The 20,663-nt window shown below is 37.9% G+C and overlaps 1 protein-coding gene across 1 annotated transcript in view; it reads right to left on the reverse strand.

The window, feature by feature from the left end:
• ITGB1 (integrin subunit beta 1) overlaps positions 1 to 20,663 on the reverse strand; it is a 43,339-nt gene that overhangs the window by 16,212 nt on the left and 6,464 nt on the right. Inside the window, exons 2-8 of the mRNA XM_021542964.3 lie at positions 7,569 to 7,638; positions 7,255 to 7,340; positions 5,557 to 5,779; positions 3,408 to 3,578; positions 2,857 to 3,095; positions 1,479 to 1,634; positions 393 to 488 (exon numbers count right to left, since the gene is read on the reverse strand). Coding sequence (XP_021398639.1) covers positions 393 to 488; positions 1,479 to 1,634; positions 2,857 to 3,095; positions 3,408 to 3,578; positions 5,557 to 5,779; positions 7,255 to 7,340; positions 7,569 to 7,638 — 1,041 coding nt within the window. The remainder of the gene's footprint in view (positions 1 to 392; positions 489 to 1,478; positions 1,635 to 2,856; positions 3,096 to 3,407; positions 3,579 to 5,556; positions 5,780 to 7,254; positions 7,341 to 7,568; positions 7,639 to 20,663) is intronic.

Consider the following 20,663-nt stretch of genomic DNA (forward strand, 5'->3'; position numbering starts at 1 on the left):
CCTTTCCTATTGCACAATCACATCCAGCAGTTCAGTTAATTTTAAACATGGGGTATATAAATAGAAAAAAAGAGACAAAATATGTTCTTTCATAAGTGTGTCCCCTGATTCAGTGTCCACACCCTCCTCAGCTATTTTGATGTAAAAACGTTCACAAAAATTAGAACTGCAAATGTGTTCTCCACTCACTCATATCTATCAAGAGTAGCAAGGAGAATGGGGAATTTTCTCACTGGAAATTACACAGAGAGTCAGTTTTGATTTGAAGAAATAAAAAAAGCTTAATAATAAAGTATGTGGGTAGCAAAATATTACTTTCATGATCACTTAGTTCCACAATTACTTTAATTTCAAATAAGTCAATTTTAATAACTTCAGAGTAATTTCTTTACCTTATAGACTGCCTGAAACTCTTCAGTAACAGCAAAGATTGTCTGAATATTGTTCTCACTAAGTTTCTGTACCAGATGAGCAATAGAGGGATAATCCTAAAAACATAAAGCATAAAGTTAAATTCAAATTTGAGACATATTGCTAGAAAATAATCAGAAAAATTCTAATATCATAAATACAAATAATCTTTAGAAACATACACAGAACTCCTAACTAGCCAGCTCATGTCACAGTTCTAAAGCAAAACATCCTCTGAAAACAAACAGGCATTGGTAAGGTTTCATCTATGCCTCATGAAGATAGGTGTTTGTTCACATGGACATTTTTACATTCCATGCTGTACAAAAGGTTAAATACTTAATGTCCTCAGAAAATTATCTGCAGTCCCTCAAAACCAATATTTGCACTGTTTCACAAAGAAATTATTGAAATGGAATTAATTTTAGGTTTTTTATTGTACTATTTTCACTCAAAGTTAGGAATATATGAACACACAAACTTGGTAAAGCTTATTGTGGTTACCCCATCTGGTAATTTTTTCTTTGCATTTTTTGTCAGATCTCCCTTCCAGTAAACCACAAAGGCAATGTTAACCATAGTTTTACCATAAATTTTGCATTGTAAGATTTCGGTCTTAAAAAACTATTCAAGCAGATATTTTACAGTATTTTTCCCTAGTAAACTATTCTGAAAATGAAGACTACTGAAATAATGAAACAACCACCACAGTTTTCCAGGGGACATACAAGTCCAGCTTAGGAGTTGGACTCTATGACCCTTGTGCATCCCTTCCAACTCAAAATATTCTGTGATTCAGTGTGGCATACAGGATTATTAGTCATCAAAAAGGTTGAAATCCAGCAACACCTAATCATAGCATGAAAACTGCCATTTCTTGAAATTTTCCAATTAAGACTAGATTAATTCTTGCACATGTGCTTTAGTCAAACTAAAGTCACTCGATGTAAACAGATAAATTTTATAAGACATAGTGGTCTGAAACTATACCACACGACCCAATGAGTTCTTTTGAGCTTAAACATCATAAAATATTCATTTCCCTAGAAGATGATATGAAGACTTACGTAATAGTGGCTCATTGTGTACACATTATTTTCCAGATGACATTTCCCATCATTTGGTAGAACAATTCCACCAAGTTTTCCATCTCCTGCAAAGTGGAATCCAGCATCCGTGGAAAACACTAATAGTCTCGTAACATTCCTCCAGCCGATTTGTTCCTTGGGAAAAACACAAACATATTTTTGGTATTTTGTACCAATTTATTTTAAAGCATTGGAGATCAACACTTGAGAGAGAAGTGCATGGAAAGGTAAACAGACTTAGGAGAAGCCACAATGCAGAAGTGCCACTTTGGAAAACATTAATTCATGTAAACCTTGGAAACACTTGTGCTTCATTAAATGTCTGTTCCAAAACATCTGCTGCAGGCTCTTCAACAAAGGCAAAAAAGATCCTTTTTGAGATAGACTCTGTTCAGTTCTCACTGGAGTATCTGAAGAGTGACAGGGTTTAGAATCAGGCTCTTCAGTGCCAGTTCCACTCCCATGCCATGAGCAGGCAGCCCCAGGATGCTGGTGTGTGGCACTGCTGCAGTACTGAACTGCCCAGCATTAGACTCTGAAGAATCATCAAGGCTTTGCCAACTTAGTGCAGATTTGCACCCAGCACAGTGCTTGCCAGAGGACTGGCCCATGAGCATCCTAGCTCACAACTGCAGGGCCTAATTATGTAGATTACCCTTTCCTATTTTTTAAAATTTATCCATGGAGCTGAAACCCTAGCTAATTTAACTAAAGAAGACAATGTAAAAGGGCCATATACTAACAGTTACAACCAGACAAACCCTAAAAGGCTTATGATAAACACTGCACTTTTAAATCAAGACTCCAGATAATTTCAGGAAGTCTTGAATCCATTGATCAATAGCAAAAATAGTACAGAAACAAAGTAATAAACTTGGGTATTGCTTTTTTTGGGAGTCCATTTTCCACAGGTGCATAGAATAATCTGAAAAAATGACAGAACAAATAATCCTTAGGCCTTCAAAGATAAGTAAAAAACCAGTGTTCCATCTACTTTCTGAGAAACTAGTAGAAGTCACAATACACCTAATTTCTGCCACCACAACCACAAGAAGGTTATAGACCTTTAAAATAATCTAAGAATAACTGCTTACTCAGAATCTCACACACTTTAAAGCAGAACCTGAGTCTTCCTCTACAGCAAACTTTAAAACCTTTGTCTTTACATACTGTGATCTCAACCTCTGTTTGGCACCTTCACATTTCCCAGTTTCATTCACTCACTGAGTTCTTCCTCACATACGCTGTCTTGCTTGCAGGAGGTGACATATTAAAATTCCAGCCACCATAAAACACTAAGGCTGCATTCAAACAATTTCATTTAATAGGACATTAAAAAAAAAAAATACACACTTACCCCACAAACTGCAACCTGCATTATTGCATCAAATCCACCTTCAGGAGAATCTAAGTTCCCAGAAATGTGCTGTTTACCTACAAGTTCATTGAACTTGTTTCCTTCACTGGTAAGGCTGAGCACATTTTTATAGCTAAATGGACTTGTACAGTTCTGGTCCCCTGTACAAGGATTTCTGAGTTTGGCAGGTGTTGTACTTATGTAAGGCATCACAGTTTTCTCCACAAAAGAGCCAAAGCCTAAGACAAGAACAACAACATCCCTGTAAGTTGAAGAATGGTAGTCTTATTTCTATTATCACATAACAGAATTCAAATGCATTATAGCTGAACTGACATCAGAAATAGCTCTTATACTTATTTATGTCCCACTTTCTCCACCAATGCCAAATACTTCTATGCTGTTCATGTATGTATGTGTTAGAATATCTGCCATAATACTGCTAAATAGGAAAAAAAAATACTCTTCATACACAATCATGTGAAACACGACATGAAGGAAACTTGGGAGGCTTAATTATTGTTTTTTTAGACTAGGCAAGTCTTTCTTACCAATCCGAAAGTCTGAAGTTATTTTTTCCATCTCTAACATCAGAGCCGTTCCGAGACTTTTCACATTCTCTAAATCATCTTTCATAGAATAGGAGAGGTCCATGAGATAATAAAGGTCAATGGGGTAGTCTTCAGCTCTCTTGAATTTTAATGAAAATGTCTGGGGCTCCCCTGTTTCAGAGATTAAACCACAAAGAAAAACCAGTCCATAAAAATTCCATAACTGTACTGGCAAGAAAAAGGCTTTCTAAGGAAAGGCTTGTAAATCCTTAGGAAGGTTTTGAATTACAGGTGAGTTATTTTTCCTCCTGTTGACTGAAATGCTTAACATCAAATTAGGATTAAAAAAAAAAAGTCAACAAGTGTTTCTTTCAAATGTTCAATTTCGTATTTCTGAAGTACTTTATTTCCCCACAGAAAAATTAGCATGCCAAAACCCAAGCTTCTTATAGTTGGTGAAGTTTCAAATCTTCATGCTTACAGTCATTCTAACAAAGTTCCTGCAAGACCTAATAGCACAAATTTCATCCAAGATGACTTCAATAATTCTGAAAAGTTATAAAACCACATTGTTTTAATAGGTTTATAAAAGAAAATTGGTTCTGGATGGAATATTGCAAGTTACTTTGCATCTACCAAGCTCAGAGCACAGAAATGGCAGTGAGAGAACAGCAAGTTAGCATTTGATGTGATTGTAACCCCAGACCCTGCAGAAAACCTACAAAAGTATGTAGTCTCACTCTAATGCTGAAAGACAGTGAAGAAGGATTACACACACATACCACACCCTCTTTCCCAGAAACTACAACAGTATTCTTTTGCCTATTTTATACAAAATAAAGAGTTAAATCAATAGGATGTCCCACTCCCCTCAGTCATTGAGCTTAAATGGTAGTATTGCTGCCACTTAAGTTTGCTTAATAATTAGAAAACATTTGCTAAACATCAACAAAATTAGTTAAGTGAGAAAAACATTAAATGGACAAGTTGAACAGCATATGGATCACACAGCTATGTAACATGGTTTTCCCCAAAAAAACCCCGAACAACAATCCTCGAAAAGGGAAAGAAGTCATACCACAAAAAAAAAAAAACCAGCACAAAAATCTGTTTAGATTTCCTTCGCTAATATTTCAAAAAGCCTGCACGGAAAGCAAGTATCTCCCTCTGCAAGTACACAGTTCCTCAGAGAGCTAATACCAATGGAAGTGCTTACAAACATCTTTTGGGTAATTAGATTCTGGTTGCTCAGCTCCCTGTGTTCTGATGAAGAAAATCTGTGTCAACAGAGGAACAATAATTTGGTTTGAAGCAAAAAAATCCACATTAGAAATAAACAGGAGCCATACCAAAATTGCAAAATAATTTTCATTACTTTCCTCTCTAGATCATGCTGAGCCTGCTTCACACCACCTTCCAATTATTACTGCAACTACCACCAAGCAGCTGACCCCAAGTACAATGTATTCTTCCAGGAAAATACAAGGCAGCTGTTCAACGTGACTACAGTACCTAAGAACTCTGCTTGAGGACCATCTCCATTGTGGCTCAAGTGATCCACTAGCCCTGTTCCTTCCTGCCCCCCTCATTTGAATGAGATAAAGTTCTCTTTAGGGGCTAGAAATGATACACTACTTTGTTTTTTCATTGCTGTGGTTCTGTGCCCACATCTTTAGCCTCTGGAAGGTATTTTATGTAGCAATCCAAAAATTGCACTGCATAACTACAAAACCACTTTGTTCAGACACACAGACTTCAGGAAACGGCAGTACTTCAAGCAAAAGGAAATGCTTTAGTAACTTGAAGTTTTTGCTGACTCCTCTACATTTATCCTATAGGCACACTGTAAAAAATCAACTACAAAATACTAAAAACAAAACAATTTTACCTTTCTGATTCATCTTGTATCAATTTTCTCCTAAGTTCTATTGGGAAATATAAAACAAGTGATAATATCTAATCTTTCTCAAAAATCATACAGTATTTGGAGTACCTAAACACCTGGAGCTGAACTGAATGGCTCTGCTATCATTCATATTATCTGAAAAATAGTCATTTCTGTAACAAAATGGTTACACATGCAAATCAAAAAATGCAGATGTGGTGGTGGCGGAGAATCATCCCAAAACTGGAACGAAACTATCCTTACCGACTCTTAGATGCAGTGATAATTTCTGTGGCTGGATCTGTGTAATGGCTTCTGGTTTCAGCTTCTCTGCGGCACCTTTCTTACGATTTGTTACTTCTCTGTTTTCGAGCACCTGCTTGCTGCCCCTGGGATTCTCTATGTCTTCCATAGGGCAGCCTTTACTCTTCAGTGCTGCCAAGTCATCACACCGGGCAGATGTTGGCTCTCCTTCTTGCAAAAAGTCCTAGAAAACACAGGCAAAAGAGAATCACATTTAGAGCTATGTGCAAGTTCTTATATTCTACCCACAACTGCTCTTTCTACAATGATAACATCTAACTTTTTGCAAAGTTCAGTAATAAAGCACAGTCTTGAAATATATTAAATGATACTACATATATTCAATGACTACTATTTACTCCAGGAGTTTGCATCTACTAATACTTATCTGTGTATAAGATGCAGGAGGGAAAAAAAATAAAGCTTAAGGCCACTTCCATCAGAAGTGGGACATCTGTTTAAATTGGCTACTCTAAAAGTAACTACAAGTAGAAAAATCTTTCCTTTTCACATAGTTCCCAATAATGTGAACCTACTCATACAGTCTGCTTTTAACATTCTTTTCTTTTTAATTAAGACTATACAAGTGTATCTCGGTACTCCACAACAAAGCAATAGCTACTGACAGAGCAGGGCAAAGACAACTCTTATTTTGGGGCATTAAATCTGAAAATAACACCCATAAGCAAAACCAATCCTTTGCTTTATTCTGAACAACAAATTATCATTACACCCAACCTTAAAAAAGCTATAACTTCAAATATAAATAAATAAGGCTTTTAATTGAGAAACTTGGCAATTCTGATTCTGTCCCCATCCCTAAAATATGCATATAAACAAATGTATACTAAACCTTGTCAATTTTTGGTGACACAGACCTACAGGAAATGTGATAGCTCAAGGTGAAATTATAAAAGCAGTCAGTTTAACTAAATATTGCAAGTTTATAAGCTGGTTTTGGGAAGAGTAAGTAGGCAATATACAGAAATAAATATAAATTATCATCTCCTAGCAAGAAAAAGGAAAATTTCTCAGTTTCAAAAACAAACCAAAGAAGAGCTATAGAAAATATTTCCCTCTGTTTCTAACCTAAAGAAGATATGTCAGCATACAGTGGTTATATTTTATATTTTGCAGTTTCCTGAACTTAATTTTTCTTAACCTAAGAACATATCCTTTTTGTTTCATAATGAAACAAACTACCCACCCACACAAACCTATGTCCTACTCCTCAGGTCTACCAATAGAAAACTAAAATTTGAAAATCTTTCTTTTAGAAGAAAAATCCCCTTCAATCTCTTTCCCTGCTCCACCTACATCTGTCTAAAATTAGCTCTAACTCTAATGTCACTGGAAGACTATAATTAAGCATACTCAGACAGATTCCACATTGGACTAATTTTAAATAACTATGAGACAGCTTATAGTGTCTGTATGCACTTAGGATTTAGAAAATGAGAAGTAAACACATTGTGAAAAATGTTTATACTCAAATCAGAAAAATCACAGTATTTGATTAAGTACAAATAAATATTGAATTGAAGAACTAGAGGAAACTACTATTAATGAAAACAGATATTTCTATACAGGTAAAGTATTTATTAAAGTTTGAAACCAAGGGAAAAAACCAAACCATAAAAAGATTTTTGCAACACTTACTGTTTTTTTACACCAGCCACAGTTTGGTCCTGCTTGTATACATTCCCCACATGACTTTGCATTTGCTTTTATGCAGTCGCTTCCACCTAGCGAGGAATCCAAATCCGTCATTTCAGTTATAGAAAGGTGTTTTACAACAACAGCATTTCACTTTTGTAAGCTAAGTTCCAACCAAAGGTTATTAACATGAGATATGACTGACCTACTGCATTAGCATTTGTCTAGTGAGGATGTATTTATCCACATAAATAACTGCTGAACAGATACCATTTTAAAAGAGCAACTAACTACTGCAGTGCAATCAAGTGCCTTACCTTGCTGGGCAAATCCATTCCATATTAAGCAACAGAGGATGCCAGCACACGTGAGCCATTTGAAATTAGTCTGGAAGACAAAAGAGAAACCAAACTGGATGAAGAAGTGCAAAAAAAAAATTCACAAAGCTGTGGACATATAACAGTTTCAGAGGAGACAAGGAACATGGAACAAATACAAATCTAATTCTCTTAGTTGTACCAGCTGCACAGTTTTGCCTTAATACAAACCATATTTGTGGGCTACACTGTATTTAGAAGACATCAGAGTAGCTTCTTAAATTCTTTTGAAATGTTCTTTTGCTAGGTAAACTAGCAAGCTATGAGAAATTCGGAAATGTCGTTCACTTGGGAGGAAGAACCCAGACCAGTTTTTTAACACCTTATAAAAAATATTTATGCTCTGAATGTTATCAGAGAGACACTTCTAAATAAAGCTACCACAATAATACAGGACGGAAACAGAGCTTCTATACTCACATCTCCATTTCAAGATAAACACCAAGGCCTTTGACAAAACATTTTCTCTGTAATCTTCAAGGGGCATTTTGCAGATTAACTTTGCATTTTATACAACAAACTAGAAATTTCATCTCAAAATACGCACCATAAAGCATCCCTGACATAAACTCTACCCCTGTTTTTACTTCTTTAGACAACAGAAAAGAATTGGATGCCATCCATCCAAAGAAAAAAAAAATTGTTTAGTGCTATAAGTATTAATGAAAGGCTAAATTTTTCTAAATTGTTTCCTACCATAATAGCAGGTAGTCAGCCAGGGTCAGTTGCCTTTTAAATTTTGATACTATTTTAAATTTTATTTCTCTTTTATTTAAGAGTTCTGAAAACTTCGATAATAATGGGCAGTTTTCTTGAACACTCTAAAATGTTGGTAATTAAAGTCTCTCCAGTCATCCTGGAAACAAAAGTATTCTTAATAACTTTTTGTTCTAAAAAAATCTCTTGCAGTATAGCCAAGGAAAAGTGAATTTGGCAGAATCTCCTAAACTGAAGATGTCATTTTTCTAGATGATGTACTGTTTTTTGTATAAATTAGCAACAAAGTAAGCAATGCTCAAATTAGTACAGCAGTTGAGTTTGGTTTTTGCACACTGAAGCACAGTTGTTACTTTGCACATCCAGCCAGACCTATCAGAGAAGGGACAGCTGCTCCAAAATCTGATGGGGTAAGTTTCAAACAGAAGCCAACCCTTTGCTAACAAATTGTATCCAACAACAGTATTAAACGGCTCATATTTTTCTGATAAATCACTTTGGCTCACTTTTCAGTGGATGCTATGGGGTGGTGAAAGGACAAGCAGTGGAGTTTAGAGAATATGCTGTTGAACTACTTTGGTTGATGTTATGCATAAGCAAAAAGGAAATCACTGGTTAAAAAGAGAGGAAAAAACAGAACTGTGAATTATCTCTTACTTAACCTTTGAACACTACTTACTGCATATATGCAACTTGAATTTTTCTCTGCACACTGCTGTAAGTGACCAGTCCTTCATTCACAAAAACTCTCTTCCAGAACACTTTTGTTAAGCTCCTTTATAAATGATCACCTAAATTCAACCTGTGCAACCACAAACCTTGATCAGAGGGGAATGGTGACCCAAGGAACGTGAGCAGGTGGAAGACAGATGAAGAGACTGAACAAAGGTTTGGAAAGACAACGTTAGGAGCCCACCTACAAGACCAGGAGTCTAGACAGCAAGTCCTTACTAGGTTGCTCAACTTTCAGGTTCTTCCTGGTTTTATGGTAGGTATGTTGTGTTCACCAAACCTTGCTTCCCTCAAATGAAAGGATATTTTGTTACTCAAGCAGTTTTGCTTTTAGCACAGCCCAAAATGGGGTGGGCTTTTCAGTAAGAAAAAGTCCAAGCTGCTGGCACCAGGTAAGTACCATGTTTTCTGTCAGCCTAGACAAGAAAATTATTAACAGTTCACCTTTTTAGGGCAGACTAAGAGTGGATGCACAGCAAGTCCACCCAGACTATATAAATAAATCAGCAAAGAGGTGACACAGTGCTAAAGCTATGACTAAGACGGTTTGGAAGAGAAACGTTCCAGTGGAAATGCATCTGCATGATGAATGCAGCTCTGGGCACAGAGTCCCGGTAAAGTTAACAAGGAAAACGTCCTTGTCCATATATGGCTGCGCCAATGCCTCTCCCAGAGCGATGCACACAGCCCCTCGCTTCCTCTACCTCCTCAGCTAACAGCTTTTCCAGCTGGGGAAATGCAAACAGATCTGCTGCTGCGGATCCAGCTCTGCTGCTGTCCCATGCAAGCAGAGACATGCACCCCTCGTCCTGCTGCAGCGTCGAATGCGCTCCCCTGCCAGTCCCCAGTCAGCAGTGGGAGCTGCCCTCCTGCAGATTCTTCCACTGAGGGAATAAACCCAAGCAAACAACTCCAGAGCACACCGGATAGCCAAAGGCTTTGGAAAACCTCGGTGGAGCGACAACTAAATGTCGTGTCAGTATTCAATCACAAATGACTGCGACTGAATAAAACCCCAATTGTTACAAGAAATAAATGAATATTTTTATGCAACATTTAACTATTTTCTACTTGTTCTCCCCTTTCTAAAGCCTTGAAAAAGATTCCGGAATTCTTGAAAAAGTGTTTTTTTTTCTCCCTGAAAAAGCAACTTAAAGCCAAGAGACTGAAATCTCTTTAATACTGTATTACCACTTGGATCCTTTCTAAAAGGCTGCAAATGGTGTACTGTTGAAAAATTGATTTTAAAATAATTTCTGCACATTTGTGAACCATCCTCTATTTCTGTTAAATATTTTAGGAAAACTAACATGAACATAACCATAAATGTTTAGATTCAATACTTTCCAAGTTGGTTTTTTTACTTACTGTCTTGACAAACAGTAATGTTTGAAGAAATTTTTTTATTTATAAAATCAGCTTTGATGGAAATTTCCATAGCTCTTAATTTGAAATGAGAGAGTCATTAAGTGACAACAGAAAGAAGAAACTATTATTTGTCCACAGAATATTGAATTTGTAAATTACATATTTAGAACCTTAACATTCTGCTAATCATCAAGATATTCAGAAATTAACCACTCCACTGAAGCCTTTTAAAGTTTATTTATTAGAAAGGCAATAGCATCCCTGCAGAAACTTAACTGGGCAAACGGGATCAAGGAAGAAAGGTAAGAGTTATACACACATTTATTCCTTTGAAATTAAATACTGATGGCTATGCTGATCTTCTCTCATCACTTTCCGGCCACAGTTTATACAGATATTAAGGCAATATTAACACGTTGGGTTCCTGTAGTGTTAGTCCCCTCAGCTGAGCTGCTCCTCATCTCACCCAGTAATGCAGAATCCACCAAGCTGATGGCAAGCACAGGAAAACACTCCATGGCATCTGCCCCTACTGCATCTGAACTGTGCCTCACTGCAAAGCTTTCCACCGAAACACGCAACCGGACCATGGGGGAAACATTTCAGTGTGCAGTAAGAGCTGAGCTGTTGTGCAGACAGCACCTTTTAAAAGCAGTATCCAGACAGCCAACTTACTCATATCCCCACACACCACTCTAATTGCACTTACAAACCTAGAAATGAATACACACCTCACACTTTTGGGCTTGCATTCGTGCTTCCCTCAGCCTGACACCTCGTAGCATGAGCTGTATTTTCATGGTTCAGAAATGCTGCATGGAATCGATTCCTCCTGGAGCTGATGTTATGTTTACAGCCACTTTCATGTAGTGCAAGGATGGAAAGTCACTGAAGAGAGCTGCCCCATCCTCCTTGCTGATTATTCCCCCTTGCTGGTTAACCTCCTGGCTGATTATTCTTACTGCTTTCCTTTTTGATCAATGCCAGCATTACTGCAGCCACCAGGAGGGCTGGAACAAGAAAAGATCTTTCTGAAACTAATCCAACAAATAAGTGTCTTGTTTCTTCCACCTGGTTACAAAATCACTTCTCCTGGTGCGGCAGAAGTGGTGAGAAGAGGATGGAGAAAAAGAACTTGGAGGGGGTGGGGAGACAAAGGCTCCTGCTGCTCAGGCACAGCCTGTGGCTGTGTGCTGGACTACACTGGTCACACAGCCAAGCCCCCACCCCCAGGCATGAAGGCTCTGGTTAAAAAAGGAGCAGGAAGAGAGACATTTCTAAAATAAGCAGAGTGTAATAGTCTCTGGAGATGCCTGTTTCAGAACTTAATGGCTACTCTCCTACAACAGTTCCTTCTTCCCTCCCTCCAGAAGGTTTCCTAGCATCAGCTGAGGGCCATGCTTTTCAGTATGAATTTTACTGACTGGCAGAATGAATCCCATTCATATTTCTGAAAAAAATGGGGGGGGGGGAAATAAGGGACTGAAGAACCAAACAACCTCAGTGACACAGGACAGCAATTACACAGAGACTACAAACCTCAAGCAATGACCTGCTAATACTCTTGACAGCAGAACTCCCTCAACAGAACTCTCTCAACAGATGCCATTAATTACAATCTCCAAGATGCCTGCACATGAAATAACTCTAAACATATCTGCTTGTACAACTATTCACTGCAAAGAAGCAATTCACTATAAAAGAAAGCAGTAAAATGGTATCTTGCTGTTCTGTTTTGAGAGAGGCATATTGCTAAGGCACCAGTACAAAATAAAAAAGAAGTTTCACACTAAGGACTTCCTTTTGATTAAACTTTCAAGCCTGCAGTATAGATTTTCACACAAATCTTAATTTGGTAATTCTTCATTTATGACCTTCACAGCTATCTTATTTACTTAATCAGTGTTACTGTGATACTGAAGTATAGTCAGAATACACCACACAGTAAATTCCAGGACCACTATTAAGAAACTACATGATGCATTCTTCATTAAACAAGCAGAGATTTGGAATAAACACTGGTGCTTGAATTGCCAGCAATTTTAATCAAAGAGCCCAATCCTAAACTCAGCCTGTAAAACTATTTGTTTCCTGGATGCAGACCAGCCTTCTGATTGTCTGGTTGTCCTTCACAGAGGCCCAGCTCCTGACCTTGCGTCATGAGGGATGAACTAGCAGAGCATCCCCCATGTCGGGAAAGCGAATTTGATGGGAAAAGTCAAGATGGACAACAGAAGTGCAGTCCCCAGAGCAGGGCTTTGCAACACAGCAATCCAAATGGGAATGCTGGAAGTAAGCCTTCCTTCAACAGCCTATCATGCCTAACAGCATTGGCTCATGACCACAATGTTCCTTCTGCCCCTGGTAACTTCACAGACGTGAATGCAGCAGGTTTTGAACTCTTGCAGTAATATGGAAAGAATGGGATGTTATCACAGACTCAAGAGCAAAATAAAAAATTCTTTAGCAGTGAAATAACTTTTACACAAAAAGTTCAGCATATAAAGACTGCTTACTCAAAATGTTTCCTGAGAAAACTTTAAGGCATAACTACTTCAGCTACCGTGATGCTACAGCATAAAAGAATCAACAGTATTCCACATTGGATGTAACTTCTGTCAGTTATTTCTAAGTTAATGGAATAAGTCTCCAAATACTCATGAGAATCACTTCTATAAACACTGTTTTAGCAGGGCATTATATATTTAAATAATACATAATAAACTAGTAAAGACTTAACTTTCAATTACAAGAGAGTTAAAATCTACAGAAAATTGATTTTCTGCTTAGGTTAGGGAGACCAGCTCCTCCATTCCAGTATGGTTCTATAAGGTCACCTGCTGCAACTAGTGTATGGCACTGTTAGTTCAGAAGATTCCCCTGCAGGGTTGGGAGTCCAAAAAGAGATGAGAATATACATTTCTGCATGCTCAACCATGAGAAAAGAGATCACAATTCTACAGGTTTGACATCAAAATTCTTGTGCTGTTCCCGTGCCCCGTAAGGCAGACAAACATGAAGAGTAACACAACTGCTAAGACTCTGAGTTACATTACATTACTACCACAGTTTATTCATACCCTAAAAAAATTCCCACGGAATCAAGTATCTTAAAATTCACCAAAAAGGACTGAATGCAGTGGGAAAAACCAGTAGGTGTTAGGTTCTAAAATAACCTTGTGTCTTTTGCTGAAATCCCAGCATGGGCACCTACAACACACGGCCCCTTCAGCAGAATAAATGAAAATGTTCATGTACAAGTATGAGTAAGCTGAGGCCACAGCTCATGAGAACAGAGCTGGAAGGCTGTTCATGGTAGCATCTTGTGTCCCCAGGGTATGGGGTGTTTGTTAGTTTATTTAGGACACAGCTGCTTCAAGACTGAACCACTAACTTCACAAGCACTCACATGTTTTGGCCATATTATTGCTTTTACATAGAATTTGCTGGTGTTTGTTTCTGGGTTTCACAGGAGCTCTCACCTGTTTACCAGTTCTAAATAATGGAATGAAAAGCAACTGGGTATTTTTATGCAAAGTATCTGGTTTTGATTTGAATTATGGAATGGAAACAAATCTGCCCAAGTTAGGTGCCCGGCTGCAGGAAATTGTGGTGGGGAAGATTTTTTTGATGGAAGACATATATTTCATCAATAAACAGAAAAAATACAGGTAGCGGTTTCAGAACAATTGCAGATGATAAGGTTTTCTGGTATCTGACATCTCTCCACAAGGAGAAAGATAAAATGCAGTAGATCCAGTTGAGACATGACAGAAGATGGTAATCAAGCCCAGATATTTTGCAGTTTTGTGGCATACACAGAAAGTAAGGTAAATGGGCTCCAGTCCCTCCTCAGCCCCAAAGGGTTTGCATTCCCATTTCCTGGGAATACTCTATCATCCTACAGGATATACTAGTAAGAGCTTTAATTAAACCAAAGCTGCTCCACAGAACAAAAGGCACAGAGGCAGAAAACAAACTGATAGTTTTGTCTCCAGTATACCTATTGAAGGGCTCATACAGCAGCAGCTAGATAAAAAGGTGTTGGTGTTCCAGTTACTGTTCCCTGTAATATTTACAGATTTACAGCATATTGTCCATGAGAAAAAACAGAGTCTTGGGTTCATAATCTGGATTATGAACTTTATTTCTTTCTGACCAAATGCTCTACCCTGAAGGAAACTGAAGGGAAACAGATGTATATTCACACTCGGACACATAAGACAGCCTCAACTGCAAACCTCCTGTGTTGTGGATGACAACTCTGACCAGTGCATGCTGAGCTGAAATCCCTCTCTACTTGCAGACCTGACCAATCCAAACAATATGGACTACTCTGGGGACATACGCTATAAGTGAGTACAAGGAACCGAAGGCAGCCAGGGAACTTCTGGAAAGCCATAAAAACCTACAGAATGTAGACTTTTATGGAACATAGCAAATGTATAAAGGCGGGGTAAATTACATACCATGCTGAATTTCATTGTATTTATATATCTGTTTCCCTGAATTTCTAAGTTTTCACTAGCAAAATGTATTGACAATTTCTCTAAATGACAAAGTCCTGCAATCGGCTGCCCACTCATCACAAGAAAAACAAGTGCCATAGCAAATTGTAAAGAAGACTACTGCTACTACAGCCCACTCAATTTATTCACAGAATATTCTGAGATGGAAGGGACACACAAGGATCGCTGAGGTCCAACTCCTGGCCCTGCACAGGACAGTCCCAAGAATCACACCATGATTTGTCTTTTCATGAAATATCTCTATTTCAGAACCCACACATGTCAGAATTTCATGGTGACAGAAGGTAAAAGAACAGAAAAAAGATGCACAGAGGCAACCTGAAGATGCAGCTACTGACAAAGAGCCTTCATCTTTGTAGTCAGCAAACCCCAAGTGCAACCTTGATCTCTTCTCTTTGTTCTCAGGCTTTTTGGAGAGCACTGTGGTGCAGGCAGGATTAACACTGGTTAGTCAGCACCACTTCTGAAGAAAGGACCTTTTCTCAAACAGTGTGTGTACACACTGCCATGCACAGATAGCTTGTAATTCATTACTAGATCTTCACAGTACTACCATACCACAAATCATTACACTACTTTGCTGTATTAACCATCCTTGTCCCTGGCTTGGATTTTATGAACATGAAGAGATTATTTGTATAACACTTTCTTGACCTGTTGAATCATAATTTGAAGACAAGATTCAACAGTTCAGATGTTATTCTGGAAAGCATCTCAATGCTTGAAAGGCAGGTAGTACTTAGACACAGCTCACAGGAACAAGCAACCTGTGCATGATGACTACATATATGAAACAGTTCAAGAGCCAAGTCAGATACTCTTTCTCATGAAAATGTTCCTTTTTTAAAAAATGTTTTTACCAGGCAGTTATCCACAAACTGCAATTTACAGCATAAACTGTGAGAGCTCTTTTTGGAAAACTAGACTAACAAGCAGGTGTATTGTGCTTAAAGTTCAACACTTAATTAGGAGAGAAATACAACTCTGCCTGTTCTCCATCAGAGCACTCAGACTTGCAGCTACATCTCATTAAAACATCAGCAATGTGCTTGATATGTTGATTACCTATGGCTTAAACCTAGTTTAAACTATAACATTTACATCTCTGACCATCCAGTTTGCAAATAGATCTTGCTCTACACTTCACAAACTGTTGTGCCTATGAAATTCCATGCAATTGCATCCTGCCCACAGAACCCGAGGATTCATACAAGGATACAATGAAGCTCTTTGAATTTTAGGAAAGGACAAAACAATGTCCTGCGCTGCTTATGTCGGTGTGCAAGCACCCTGCAAAGGCAGCATTGCCAAATCTAAACCACAAAAACACACCATGCCCATTGCTATCAATATTGTGGTTGAAAGTGTTTGCTACACCTATAGCACCTCTGTACATGCACACCTAGAAAGTTTCCTCTTTAAGGATAAATCTACAATGTGGACATGTGCCAATAACAGCTATAGGTCTTTTTTTTTCCCCCCTTAAAACTGTCACTGTCAAAAATATCCCTTTTCTATACTCTTTCAAACATAAGCTTCCAATTGTTCAACACAACTTTACTGACTCAAAGCACATTGTCCCCAGAAATTGGTACGAATTATCATCGTACTCAATCTTGCTGTTATCAGTAGGCATTTTTCAGTAACAAATATTTCAGGATTTTCATTATTACAAGCATATCTTCAGACAGTTGTGATTAAAATTGAATTTTAAAAATCTGTTGTTTCAGTACTTTTCAAATGCTTTTAGAACCACAAGTTGTTTTTGCCATAACAACTTCGTTTTTTTTCTAGTCTAAATATAACACCTTTTTTTTTTTGGTGGGAGAAAGTGTGAGCTGGATACTTAACTTGTTTACATAGTTTTTTTCGAGCCTACAAGACTTCTTGGCTACGTTTAGCATTTCCATCACAGACAGGTTACAATCAAGAATGCCACATAATGATTTAAGCCATTCTAGTAGAAAACATGAGGGTCTGTTCCATGTGGTAGTATTAAATTCCTGCATACTCTGCACCACTTACTACTCCCATAAAGACACTATTTAATTTTGTGCAACTTAAACCTCACATTTATCCACACATGGAAACGAAAAGTTTAGTTAGGCATATAAATATAGCTCTTACACAGCTGACTGTAACTGATGCTTCCGAGGCTGTACTGCCTCCATGACTGTCACAACATCTGGCTAAACTTCATTTAATCCAAGCTTCTCTGTTAAAGGAAAAGCAGAACAGAACAGAGCATGTTCTTAAGTAAAAAGCTAGATAATTTCAATAAATGCAATGTCTCACTCATCTATTTCTTTAAGAAAAAACAATTGCACTTGTGCAGTGGCGATTGCTGCAGGTACTGCAGGAAGGCAGCAGCTGGCACACCACAAAGAGAAAACTCAGCAGAAACTCTTCTGTCGTTACATGGTAGAGTTCACCCACCAGGAGCTATCATTAACACTCAGGGTACAGTTTCAGCAGCCAAAAAAACCCAGATGAAAGCAAACTGTAGCTGAAAGAATCAGCAGTGCTGCAGCATCGCCACAAGAGCAACCTCTGACCCTGCACTACCACTCGGGGACCTCCCCCACCTCCATCCCAAGCCAGCTCCACTTGGACCTTGGGCTATCCCTTTCCCCTCTGTGTCAAAAACTACTTTCTGTAAGCCTCAGTGAAAACCAGACCTGCACATGGACAGAGGAGTGCTGAGGAAACAGCTTCAAAGAAAGGGCAGGTGGCTGTCAGACAGACTACCCTTCAAAATTACACTGGGCTCTCTGCTGCTAAACCAGCCCAAATTCAGGTTGTCACAGGCCAACCATCCTAAACTGATCTTGGATGAATTATTTAAAAATCCTCTGCAACACAGCCAGCAAGTTTGGGGAACTATTCTAATTTTATTTTTACAGGTTGTCAGAATAAATTAGTTGGCCAAAAAAATTAACAGAAGCAAAGAACAAAATACTGAAGGATTTTAGTTTGTTGTTATTTGTTCATATTTTAGTTCAGAATTTGAATAGCAATAACATAAAATAATATTTACAGATAATATTCAAATATTTAGCATCAAGTTTTTAAAAAGATTCACTATTTAAACACAATTTAGAATGAGACTTGTACTGAAACAACTCTCGTCCTCAACATTCTTTTAATGCCAGTGTCCATAAAAATGATCATGTAGAAAAAATAAAAAACTGGTCATCCCACAGAACTACATACAGCCTTATAAATTTGTATCTATGTAATTCTGAATATAATTTAATTCTATATATATTTAATTTTTCATACATATGTTATATATTTTTGTATATGTAACTAATGATGATTATTAATTCAACGGCAGTGATGACAGGATAGGCAGAAGCACAAACTGACACAAACAGTGGACTTTATCCAGATTTTGATGCAAATCTGAGCACTTGCAAAAAGCTCATCAATCTCAGGAAAAAAAATAACTTCAACCTTAAAAGACTTTTTAATAAAAAAATCAAAACCAAAACCACCCAAGCCCATCACAGAGTACTTCATAAAAAGCAGTCCTGGCCTGAACAATCTGCCTATTCATACACTTCTGCAGTCCAGAGCAGAATTTTAAGCCTGGAGTCCACAAGCTGTTTCTAAGAGCACTGCAAAAGACAATAAAAGATGAAGTTTCTCATAGTAGCCAAGTACATCTACCAGTCTGCTACTGCAGAACCCAGGAGCCAGCTCATCTTCTCCAGACCCTCAAATTCCCCACTTTGCACCCTGCATCTCTCTGGTGCCAACTATGGACGATACTTCTGCCTCTTAGCTGAGCCAGTGGAACAAGCTGAGCAGTAACACCTTGCTGAGTGATTTCTCACCTGATCTAGCAAGTTAAGATGGATTACTCAAGTCAGAAGAGCACTGAAGTAGGCACAAGCAGATGCTGTGAGGCTCCACAGCAGTTTATGCCAACTTATCTCTGGACTGCCACAGTGCCACACGCTCTCACTATGAGTTGCACGTTTTCCCCTTCCTCCCCAGCTCTGAAGCGTGCCCTTCACAAGGCATGTGGTCTCCCAGCTGCAACAACTGAACTAACCAAAAATTAATTTTTGACCAAGCTATTTTTCAGCCAGAACAGTTATTTCAATAACTCAATGTACAGCCCTATAACTTCCACAGCTGATGCAAGTAGGATGGCAAAACTGCGCAGCTACAGGCAGGAGGGACAGGTGAGACCTAGCACTTGTATAAATTGCTGCAGAACCACATTCCTATGAAAATTAAACACAATTTTAGTTGAATTCATGGCTCAAAAGCCACTAGAACATTTTTCAAAATATGAAATTCAGGTAAATTTGAAAACCAATTGTCTGCTGCAAAGTTTGAGTTATCACAAAAGAGTGAGGTTTTTTTTTTTTTTTAACTCTGCAAAGACACAGCATTAAAATTGCTTCCAGCTACAAGCAAATGTTAATCATACTTAATACAGATATTCTTCATTCAGAAAATGAAACTGCATTGTGAATTACGCACCAAAAAGAGGCAGTACCTGGGCAAACTCTTTTATTACTATCCAAACTGGACAACTGGCAATGGTAAAAATGCTGGCAAAAATCTTACAGTATAGTTACCCCTTAAAGCTGAAGTTGAGTTTTTTACTGAAAGGAGATATCTGTAACATGGCTGTGTAACATTTTAGTCTAGTTTTGAAAAGTTATGTAAACAACACATGTAGTGGAGGGAGAGAACACATACATAGAAAAAAATGTTTGTTGCTGTTTATTGATTATGTGTTTTTAACAACCTATAGCTGGCATGTTCAGCATGTTCTTCCAAAAAAGGAAATTTGCTGTTTCCTTTTTTATGCTGAAGTCCACACCCAGGAAAAATTACACTGAAGTTCTTGTATATTAATTTCTCACACTGATTTTTATTTCCATAGAAGTTACAAAAACAACAACAAAAAAAAATCACTCCCCACTTTTTAACCGCACAGTAAAAACAAAGAACAAGTGTTACTTTCTAAAATGTTACACTTTCAGGTGTTTTGGAAATGCACCTAAGTTATAGTCATATGTAACTGAAAGACAGATTTTTAATCTATTCTGCCACAAAATCAGCAAATTGATAATTCAAAAACTGCCAAGCCTTTTATTTTATGCAGATGGGCTATGTCATGCCTTGCAGCTTTGGGACAATCTCCACCTGGCGTCACAAAGTCAGCACAATAACACACACTAAATACAACCCTGCAAAAGCACAGAAGGAAACTCTGAGAAAGTAATTATTGACTTTATCCTAAACCCACTAAAACTAATTTCCTAATACACAAGAAAATAAAACATCAGTGTAATAAGAAAAAAGCCCAGCCAGAATTCACTGGCAGCACACCAACCACGCTTACCCTAGCCAACCTTGCGGATGATGATAGCACAGATTTCCTCATTTCTCCTTTTCATTAACAGAAGAGGGAGCATTTCACTTGCTGACTGGACAAGCACAAAACCTTCAGCCGCTCCATTCTCAAAGATGTGTTAGCAATATCAGAAGCCATCCTGATACAAAATTTATTCCAAATTTATTAATAACCAACTACTAAAATGTGTCATCTTTTGACACCTGGGAGAATGCTTTGATTTAACATCAAAAAGATTATGTTCTTTCATATTTATTTCCAGTTCAGAAACAGGCCTTCCTTTTAGTTGTACTCATCTTTATACAAAAC

The sequence above is a fragment of the Lonchura striata genome, chromosome 1 (assembly GCF_046129695.1).
Source record: "Lonchura striata isolate bLonStr1 chromosome 1, bLonStr1.mat, whole genome shotgun sequence".
Taxonomy (NCBI): domain Eukaryota; kingdom Metazoa; phylum Chordata; class Aves; order Passeriformes; family Estrildidae; genus Lonchura; species Lonchura striata.